At 30.7% G+C, this 11,339-nt stretch overlaps 2 protein-coding genes across 2 annotated transcripts; one reads left to right on the top strand and one right to left on the bottom strand.

Annotated features, from left to right (window-relative positions):
- Positions 1 to 19: 19 nt before the first annotated feature.
- Positions 20 to 5,362, bottom strand: LOC126734758 (stress-associated endoplasmic reticulum protein 2). Its single transcript, XM_050438472.1, has 2 exons — positions 5,129 to 5,362; positions 20 to 558 (listed from the first exon to the last, which is right to left on the bottom strand). The coding sequence occupies exons 1-2, from the start codon at positions 5,210 to 5,212 to the stop codon at positions 448 to 450; spliced, it is 195 nt and encodes a 64-aa protein (XP_050294429.1). The 5' UTR covers positions 5,213 to 5,362; the 3' UTR covers positions 20 to 447.
- A 236-nt stretch (positions 5,363 to 5,598) lies between these two features.
- LOC126734757 (NADH dehydrogenase [ubiquinone] iron-sulfur protein 3, mitochondrial-like) lies at positions 5,599 to 11,078 on the top strand. Its single transcript, XM_050438471.1, has 5 exons — positions 5,599 to 5,765; positions 5,822 to 5,887; positions 5,940 to 6,187; positions 10,557 to 10,802; positions 10,855 to 11,078. Exons 1-5 carry the CDS (start codon positions 5,705 to 5,707, stop codon positions 11,011 to 11,013), a joined length of 780 nt encoding a protein of 259 aa, XP_050294428.1. The 5' UTR covers positions 5,599 to 5,704; the 3' UTR covers positions 11,014 to 11,078.
- Positions 11,079 to 11,339: the final 261 nt, after the last annotated feature.

The following is an 11,339-nucleotide window of genomic DNA, read 5'->3' on the forward strand; positions in this document are numbered from 1 at the left end:
GAAATTAAACACGTACAAGTTAAAATAATAATATATTATCAAAGATCAAAAAACTTACAGTTCATATTGCAAAGTAAATTGATTGGAATGATAAAATCTGGGATATATATTTTTTTAATAGAAATAAAACATAATCTTTTGTGCATACTAAATGCATGTAAAAATATTTAACTTTCTACTAAACCCTTGAAAAATTATTGTTTACATAACATACCCAAATCTTGCATGAAGTACACAAATGCATTTAATTAAAGAAAAAATATTGGTTCTGAAAAATTATTTAAATAAGTATACGTACATACACACAGTAAATTGTATTAAAAGGATTTTTTGACCACAGAATTACACTATATATTACATTTTTTTAAAAATTGACAATAGAAAAACAATTTTACAAAAATTATAAGTTTATAACGAAAACATGATGATTATTGGAAGTTGAGCTGACTATGCCATACGGATAGACTGAATAATTTGGAAAACTGCTGATCCACATACAACAAAGATGAAAAGAGCTAGGAGCCAGGGGCCTACTGGCGAGCTTTCCTTCTCTTGTTTCTGAAAAAAAAAATGTTATTTTAGTTTAAAAATAGTTTTCAAAAAATTATTATAGACAGTTGTAAGAGACCATTTTAAAGACTTGTTATACTACTGCGCTCAATTGGATTTTGGATGCACCAAATCCAATTTAATCAAAACATTTGGAGTATAATAACAGTAGAAATTACATAACGTACTTTATTGAATTATAAATTCTACTAAAAGTAAATAAATCTATTTTGTTAACTACACACTTATTTTAAAAATTTCCATTCTAGTAGACAAATTAAACTAAAATTCTGAATGTAATTTTTTCTTAAAATTCATCATAGAAACAGTATTTTTTATTTGTGAGGGTTGGTAGTTAAATTCACTCATGCACTTAAAAAATCATAACAAAATTGTATCATTTATACTTATTGTTCCACATGTGAATTTGGTCCCACAGTACGACTTATAAATATGAACCATTGTGAGGTAGCATAATCTTTCTCTTATTGAAAATCATTATAATGTAGATTGCATAACTTCTGTTTCTCATGCCTCTGTATGAAACGGTATGCATTTACAGTAGTGGAAAAATGTAGAGCAACATTTAATAAGTTGCTAAAATAAAATATTAGATGATGACTTTTAGCATAAAATTTCTGTAGATAAAAACATATGGTACTTAAAATTGGTTTGCCAATAAAAACTGTTAATTCTTATTTCGTTTTACCAAGGGACACAAAAAAGAATACTTCAGAGTGGAAAAAAGTAAAGCAATATTTTTGAAATATTTCTCAAATCATGCAAAATATTTTACTTAGTGTTAGTTTAAACTGATAGGTTGACGGTATTTGGCTGCTTAATATACCTCGCGGTAAACATTTATCTGTCGATATTAAAAATAGAATTGTTGATTTATAAAAAAGTGTTAAAAATGAGCCTTTTCTGGGATCCAGTAAAATAAAGCACCGCATATCCGAAGAGCTTGGAGTAAACGTGACTTCGAGGACGGTGAGATACACTATTAGAGGCCAAGTTATTTTCCATAAGACCTGCCAAAAAACCGCTGCTGTCAAAAAAAATAGACGTTCCCGTTTAAGTTTTGCCAAAACGCATCTACATTATACAGAGCATGATTGGAAAAAAGTAATCTGGAGCGATGAATCCAAGTTTTGTTTGTTCAAAAGTGATGGAATTGTGTATGTTAGACGCCCTGTTAATAAAAGACTCAACCCCAAGTATACCTGTCCAACAGTGAAACATGGTGGTGGAGCAGTAATGGTTTGGGGATGCTTTTCGGGCTATGGTATGGGCCCCCTGTATAAAATAGGTATAATGGACCGGTTTCAATATAACATATTAGAGAGCTAAATGATTCCATATGCTGATGATACTATGCCTTTAAGACATTTATTTTAACAGGACAACAATCCCAAGCTTTCTTCTCAGTTCGTAAAAGCTTGGTTCAGAAAGGAAAACATTAATGTAATGGAATGGCCTTCAAAATCCCCTGATCTCAATCCAATTGAGAATCTGTGGGACATTTTAGATTCCAAAATCAGAGGAAAATCTTATAAAAATCAGCAAGAATTGTTTGAAGCATTGAAGGAAGCATGGGTGAATATGGATCCAGGGATTATTTCTAAGCTAATAAGATCTATGCCAAAACGTTGTGAAGATGTAATTAAGAATAACGGGTACTTTACAAAATATTAACTTATGTTTTTTTTTATTTATTAGAAATGAAATAAAAACGAATATTAAAAAATGTTGCTTTACTTTTTTCCACCTAAAAAATAATTTTTTAATACAAAAATACTAAGGACAAAGAAACATGTTTTTTTTTCTTAATATTAAATTGCTTGTGTAATAATAAATTACTGGAATTAATTTTACTTCTGGTTTACATTCACTGCTTGAAAAAATAAAGTATTTTCAAATGTTGCTCTACTTTTTTCCACTACTGTATATTGATTGAATCACCCAAGTGGGGTTGTATTATGCTTTTTGTATTTTTTTTTGTATTATTCAATTTGTTTTGACATTTGGTATATTGATTTGTAGATTAATATTTTGTATATTTAGAGTATTAATTTTATGAGAACTAGAGACTATCATTGCTTTTGAATGACTAGCTTAAGCTTTAGTTCATTAATATTTAGAAAAATACATAAATTTTTTGAAGAAACCTCTGCATCCTCTCAACTACTCTAATAATATTAGTTCCCTTTTTATTGTTTGGTATTATGTCACTATTTAAATAAAAATCTCATTAGAAAATACTCTCTTATATGCTTAAAAATTGAAAAGGAGACCATGATATTAGGGTTATGTTATTACTTACATTAGAATGTGATCCTAATAGAATTCAAAAATAAAAAATAGATAAATAAAACGTATTTCCAATATTCCAATTAATTTTAATCTTTATGTCCTGTTCTACCTCTCTTTTTAGCTAAAAGTTTTTAGATAATTTATTCTAAAGTTATTGCTAAATGCATGTCATGTAATTTTTAATGTTTTATGTGAGATTTATGTTCATTAATTCTTTTTGTTGATCTACAGGTTTCACCTATGTTAAATTTACCACATGTACAAGGAATTTTATATATTAAACGTTTATTTGATTAATTCTCAATAATTGAGCATATGCAATAGTATTTTCTAAATTGATTTACTGAAATAGTGACAGAATACCTAACAGAAAAGGTACATAATATTATAGATTTTATTTAACAATATTGGCATCACTATATTCAATTAGTGTGTCACCAGCAAACAGATCAATAAATTTGAGGCCCTCAATACAATTGATCATTCATGAAAATTCTTAATAAGAAAACAACTTCTATATGATTAGACAAAAACCGCTATTCTCAAAATGCACTTTCAGACTACAGCAAGCAAATTTTGATTTGAGAAACTTTTTACAATCAATTTGATGAAATTTTTCTCAATTCAAGAGGTTTCAGACACATATCAGATATGACAAAGGGAATGAACAATGCTCTACTAGCTTTTTTGTGCTGTTTTTTAAAAGTTTTATTAAGGGACTGCTATTTTTCAGATTGTTTAGCTATATTTTTTTTTTTTTAAATATCTTGAATTGTATATAGTGAGGGTTTAATTAAACTATTAGTTGGCATGAGCTACTTTGTATAATATATAGACAATGTTTTTGTGGATAGTATGCCAAGCTTTAAGGGTGGATAGGTGGGACCTCCAATAATGGTATATCAACCAATTTCATTCACCTTTTAGTTAATTAGGAAGAGCAGAACATATTGCTTTTTTAAATCTGCAATACATATGTATTATTGACATAAAAATCTTAGTAGCTGGAAAATTAATTAAAAAATATTAGAATTACTAAAAAAAAGACTGACATCTAAATTTGCATTGTATTTGTTCAAAAATTAAGGGCATTTTAAAACTTCCAGTGCTCTTAGAACTTCTGTGGTTTATATTTTTTCTTAAAAAAATACTTTAAAAAAATTCTTGGTATTAACTAAGATGCTGACAAAATTTAAAGGTCTAAAGGTCTACTTTAACAACTTTTCTAAAAATCATACCTGTATATAATTATGGTAAAATAGAGTCTAGTTTGCACATTAGGATGTAAGGTAATATTATTATAATATGCTTTTACAATAATGAGAAAATTCTTTATAGTACTATAAATCCTCAAAAATTCTTTTTCCAATGCTTTTATAGTTGAGTTGCGATTTTAAGCCTTTTCCTATAATTTCAGGTACAACTAAATGTCAATTTTTTTTTTTTTTGAAAAAAAATTCCACATTAAAATTTACTCTTTCTGCCATCAGAACATTGATTCTGGTAAAATTACACATTTTAAACATTTTCCCATAATTTTAGGAAGTGATTTTTCAGAAAGTTGCTTAACTAGAATTTTAACCTTCCTGGGACTACTTGGGTGAGTGCCAAAGGAAAAAATGTTGGTACATAGGTGAGATACCATGAATACCTATCGAATTCGGGCAATTAAAACCATAAAAAAATATGGCAAATAAAGAATTATTCAACAAAATGATTTAATTTTTTTAGACAAATGATATATATTCAATTACAAAGTATTTCCGAGTAGTAAAGTAAAAACTTTATTGTCTTAAAAGTTTTTATAATATAGAATACCAATATTTATATTAAGAATACCAGAAAAACTTGCAGGAGAGCCAAATGCTGTAGATTTTTTCAGAAAACTGTAAATAATTGCTATAAAAGCCAAAAATAACTTTCAATATGATGATGTCTAATAGTAGATTACTAACAGGGGATGAAAACAAAAAGTGTGCTTAACATCACATGTAATTTTCTAAAAAGGCAAGGAAATCATAAAATATAAGCATTCTATTTCCTCCTGGTAAAAAAAGTGGCCTTTTTGCTATGGGACCAAAGTAGCACTACTGAAACATATGGACATGAAATTCAAGTTTTGAAAATTTAAAAAAGGCAACAAAACATGCGTTTCTTAGCAATGGTCATTAAAAAACAGCCACATACCAAATAAATTACCATAAAGAAACAATAAAACCAAAAGAAAAGGAACAATATGGAACGCCAAAGTGGTGTGTGTACTTACCGACGATTTGGGTACGTTTCCCCTCATTGTCACCATTTTGCTGGCTTTTTCGTTGGCGATACGCATTCTCTGCTTTGGGGCCATAGTGTATGGATTTTAGTTTGTTTTTTCGAAAATTAATGAAATTTAAAAGTTTTTCCGCAGCGACACGTACTATCACTTTCTGGACCAACCCGAGAGTGTTTTCGTGTGTTTTGAAATGGTAAGTTGTGAATTGTTGACACGTAAGTGACGTTCTGCGACGTGTTTGACAGTCGTCACTTTGGGAGTGGCTAAAGGTTTGATTTGACTGAAACCTTCGACTATTGACTATACGGGATACAAGATGAAGTGAAAAGACATCGTGTGGACCATAAAGATTTTTTAAAATTCTTTTTGAATTAAAATATTAGAACACTGTGTCCCCTACATAACAAAAACTGTTTTTTTTACAGTCTTTTGGTGTTTTTAATTAGAGCCACAGCAATAGCCAAGTAGAAGAAGAAACAAGAAGATGCTAACCTAACTTTTCAATCAGCTGTCAAAAACCAAAACATTGAATTAGGTAACACATTCAAATCAAATTTTTATACAATTATGGCCTCAATTTTAAGGCAACTAACGAAAACCCTTCGCAGTCCTACGAACAGGACTACAGGTAACCTGGCAATTCACTATTCAACCACTTTTTACCTTAATATATTAACATTTTAGTTGCCTTAAACTGGGCCCGTCTACAAAGCACAGAAGCAAGCAGTGCTCCTACTGAAGAAATTAGACGTAAGCCAAAAAATCAGTAGAATCTAATAAAATTAGCTTTAAATTCTTTTAGCTACCGTAAGGAAACATGACCACTTGCAACGGTCACAATTAAAGGAGTTTGGCAAATATGTGGCAGAATGTTTGCCTAAATATGTTGAAAAGGTACAAATTACTGGAGGTGATGAGCTGGAGATTCTAATTGCCCCTGAGGGTGTACTTCCAGTGTTGCAATTTTTGAAGGATCATCACAATTGCCAGTTTTCCAATTTGTCCGATATTGCTGGAATGGATGTTCCTTTACGCCCTTACAGGTTTGAGGTATGTACAATATTTATTTTATAGTCTTATTATTAGATTAATTAATAACTAATCTAATAATAATAGAAGAAATTGTTTAAATTCAGATACATAGTTCATATACGTTCATATAGACGTCGTCGCGCTCGCGGCTACCGACATTATAATGGCGAGCAAGTGTCTCAAAAGCAAAATGACCTCTGGCCCAGATCTAATTCCTAGTTTTTTAGCTAAGGACTGCTCTGTTGCACTTACAGACCCTCTGCTCCACATTTTTAATCTGATCCTTAACACAGGTACTTTTGCCAATATCTGGAAGCAAGCTAAAGTTTGCCCTATCTTTAAAAAGGGCGATGCTGGAACAATAGAGAATTACCGCCCTATATCCATTCTATGCAATTTCTCAAAGTTATTCGAGTTGGCTCTCTATAAATTAATTTTTCCCAAGGTTAAGTCCATGCTGGCCAATGATCAACATGGCTTTGTTTCTGGCCGCTCATGTACTACAAACCTAGCATTCATCTCTCAGTTTGTGTGCGAAGCACTTAATGATAGAAGCCAAATCGATGTTATCTACACAGACTTCCAAAAGGCTTTTGACCAGATTGACCACTTCATCCTATTAAATAAGCTTGAACGCCAGTTTGGATTCTCCGATCGCTTGATAAAGCTCCTTAACTCTTATTTAGTTGACCGCTCTCAGTTTGTAGTGGTCGAAGGCTTTAGATCTGCTTGTTTTTCACCCACCTCTGGAGTTCCTCAGGGCTCTAACTTGGGCCCCCTTCTCTTTAACGTTTTCGCTAATGACTTGATCTCCACCCTCAATTGCTCTCGGTTAGCATATGCTGATGACCTAAAGCTTTTCCATAGGATTGACTCTATAGCAGATTGTGGTCTACTGCAAGAGAACATCAATACTGTACACCATTGGTGCACTTTGAACCGGCTTAACCTTAATGTTTCCAAGTGTAATGTGGCCAGCTACTTTCGTATCAAAAGTCCAATTGCCTTTAATTACTCAGTTAATGGAGAGTCTCTGGCAAGGTCTACCTGTTTCAAGGATCTTGGAGTCACCTTTGAACAAAAATTTTCTTTTATCCCCCACATCGAAGATACTGTTTCTAGAGCTACTCGCATGCTAGGCTTTATTATTAGAAATTGCAAACTTTTTTTGAACACTGCCACTGCCAAAACGCTCTACTATGCATTTGTTAGATCCAGCTGGACTACTGCTCCCTCATTTGGTCTCCCATTTACAACCAGCACATTCACCTATTAGAATCAGTCCAACGGCGATTCCTTAAATGTTTGGCATTTAAGGATGATGGAGTCTATCCTCCAAGGGGTTTTGACCATAACCTGCTGCTCTCTAGATATACTGAACGGTCACTTGCGAAGAGGAGAGAAATGCATTCGGTGAAATTCTTGTTTAATTTACTTAACCATAAAATTGACTGCCCATCCCTTTTGCAAAGGATTTGCTTTCATATACCACGCCCAGGATCCAGACAGTGTCCAGCTTTTAACTTGGACACAGCCAGGTCCAACATTCTGTACCAGAGTCCTATTCACTTTAGGTGTCAAAACTTTAACACTATTGCTGATTCTTGTGACATTCACCATGACGATTTGGCACTTATCTTGAATCACCTGCGTATGGTCGGTGGGGGAGGCTAGGTTATTTAGTTTTTAGTTATTTAGTTTTTAGCTTGAATACATTTATTTACTCTTTTTTTTGTTCTTTTGATTTAAATTAATTCTTGATTCTTATCCTAATTTAGTGTTGATTTTTTATTATTTATTTTCTCAAGTTCACTACTTCTTTTTTTTTATTATATAGCAATTCTTTTATAGTTCTTTTATAGTTTAGTTGCATGAATCTAATACAATTCATGCATTCGTACATTTATATATTTAATTGATTTTCCTGTAACTGGGTATATGTAACCTGTTGGAAATAAAGCTTATTATTATTATATACTAATATGAAATATTCTTATATTGACTAGAGTACATTGTGCGGATTGCTTAAAATCAGTCTTTATTTGCTTCATTGTGGTATTAAATAAGTCAAAATGACTTTTTCAGAAGTACATACATACACACATCATTCTATTTAAAGAAGTATCAGGTATTAAAACATTTTTTTAGTTCTTATTCAATAATTAATTATAGGAATCACCAATAAAGTAACATTTCTTATATTTATAAGTTATTGATTACATAATAAATAAATAGTATAGATTTAGGCGACATATAACATTTAATCTTACCACATTCAACTCTATGAGCGTAGATAGAATTAATGTGGACTTGTCTAATTGAAATTCAGGATAAACTGTAAGCAAACACCAAGATATGTTAATTCAACCTTTCTACTTATTCTATCAATTATAGGTAAAATGTATAACATGTTTTTTACACTAAAGGTTCAATTATGGCATTTAATAATATTTGAAATGAAATGTTGTTTATTTAGTACTTGACTGGTTAAATCTAAATATACATGATCTTTGTTTGACTGTGTTATTTGTATAAAAAAAACAGGTTTGCAATGCACAGTAATGCAACCACAATGCCACATATAAACACAACACAATTCCAACATATTGCCGACTTTTGAAGTGTTTGAGACAGAGTGCTTCTGAACATCAGGGTTTGAAATATTTTAATCATAATAATAAAATATTTTAATAATCTGCCGGAAGGTATCATAGATATGCTACTAATGCAAATTTAAGAATATCATTAAAATCACTTTAGTCTATGGTACTAATGAGCTTAATTAAAGCTTTAATTTTAATTATTTATATTTTCTTCTTATGATGATTGTATTTTTAAATTTTTAAGTGTGTATATTCAAAGTTTATTTATCCGGTAATTCAGTCTAATTAGTGTTTTTGTAATTTACTTGTAATGTTGACATCCTTGCTTCTTTTTGTCTTAAGTCATAATTAATTTATATTAGTGTGAATAAATAGATTTTAATAATTCTAAAAAAACACTTATCTACTAATGAAGTAAATACCTTAATGTTTGACAATGATTTTATGTTTGTAGGCAAATCTTTGAAAAGATATAATCTCTCATAGAATATGCAATTTTTGAAGTTTTGTTCTATTTACTTGGACTACTTTATAATTTGCCTTAATGATCTTATAATGGATATTGATCCCCTTTTTTAAATATGTATGACTTAAAATATGCTGGTAATAAGTTCTGCTAAATTTTATAAATCAATATTCTGTCTAACTCAAAGCCACTTAAGTGTTTCAGTTAGACAGAATATTAGCATACATAATAGAAGCATAAAACAGGAATAGAAGCATAAAAGTATTCACATAACTTTATTTTGTTATACCTTAAGTCTATTTATATCACATTGCTTACAAGATATTAAGAGAGACATACAATAATTAAAATGTAGAAAAATAATTGTGTTGTAAATAACCTTTCTAATCCAACAAGACATATGAATTCATATTCTTTTAAAAAACGCTTTTTTAGAAATATACCAAACCTATAATTATAATTTCCAAAATCTAATTGTGGGTCTAATAGACTCTTAAGCACCTTATTTTTTGTACATATTCGATAGTTTCACCACCCAAACCTATTGTTAAACCCTTATCACTAATTTTTCTACAATTATTCTTAGTACCTAAATAAATTTTGTGAGAATTTAATTTTGGTTTATTTACACAGAGCCAGTACATTCACAGTTCACTAATACCATGATTTCTGCAATATTAGTGTCAGACTCAAGTCAGAAATAAGTGTATCATCAGCAAAAAACTAATCCAACGATGTTTTTAAAATTTTATGGATGTGGACCAACTACACTTCTTTGTGGAACTTGTTTGCTGTTTTTGTTGATAATTTATTTCCCACATTTGAAAACACTAGACTTCACACCATAACTCTTTGGCTTAATTATAAAATACCTGTATCCATAATTTCAAAACAACAAAAATACACTGAGTACGACTTAGAACGAATAGCAGATTCAAATGAATGTCTACACCTAGAGCCAGATTGGCCCTTATTTGGTTCACACAGCATATTTTTCTAAAATTTTCTCTAATGGTGGTAATAGATTGATTGGTCTGAACTCGCGGAAAATACTCAGTGACTTTTGGTATTGGCACTACCGTTTTAGTTTTATATTATATTCAAAGACTTTGTGTTAAACTGGGATACTAAACTTGAATTACTTTATAGTTCAAGAGGGTCAAACATTAAAAAGGCTCTCGGAATATTTAAATTTTTTTTGGTAAATCACAAAAAGGGTGCAAAGTTACTCTCCTGCAGTATCCTAGATGTTGCTAGGAATTATTTAGATAATATAACCTTAAGCTGAATCATCAGACTATTTACTGCCTTGTTTTAGATAATCTACAACATCCTATCAGTTCGTTACAACTCAAGAATTAGAGTTAAGACATACACTGATGAGCTGACCCCAGTTGACTCTTGCAACAACATTTACAAGGCGGCAAATTGGTACGAGAGGGAAATCTGGGATATGTATGGAGTCTTCTTTGCTAACCATCCTGATTTGAGAAGAATTCTTACTGATTATGGTTTTGAGGGACATCCATTTAGGAAAGATTTCCCATTGAGTGGTTATGTTGAAGTAGGTGTATCTAGTTATAGAAAAGAATGGTATAAAAAATTGTCTTTCATAGGTGAGATATGATGATGAAAAGAAGAGAGTTGTTGTTGAGCCTTTGGAAATGGCACAAGAGTTCAGGAAATTTGATTTGTCTGCCCCTTGGGAGCAGTTCCCTCAGTTTAGAAAGAAAAACTTGCCTGCTCCTGAGGAAATTAAAGCGGAAGAGAAATAAGTTAATTTTTGGTAAAAAGTGTAAGTTAACTTTGTTGATTGATGTAATAAAGTTGTAAGTAAGAACTTGTTGAGTTTTTGTCTTAAAATATCCTCTGCCTAGCTTGTAAAATATTGTAGAGAATTTTGTATGAATATTGGAGATTAGAGAGCATGTAGAAGTGAAAATAGTTAGACAACTTGACCTAAATAGGTCAAAACAAGGTTGGCATGATTTGAATCACGAAATCAATGTATATCAAAAATTTGAATTGAAATCTGAAATGAAATTTAATTTAATTATTGGGATTCAATTTATTTTTCGAGAAAAACGCGTATTTATAAGGC

Source organism: Anthonomus grandis, chromosome 4 (genome assembly GCF_022605725.1).
Source record: "Anthonomus grandis grandis chromosome 4, icAntGran1.3, whole genome shotgun sequence".
In the NCBI taxonomy this organism is placed as follows: domain Eukaryota; kingdom Metazoa; phylum Arthropoda; class Insecta; order Coleoptera; family Curculionidae; genus Anthonomus; species Anthonomus grandis.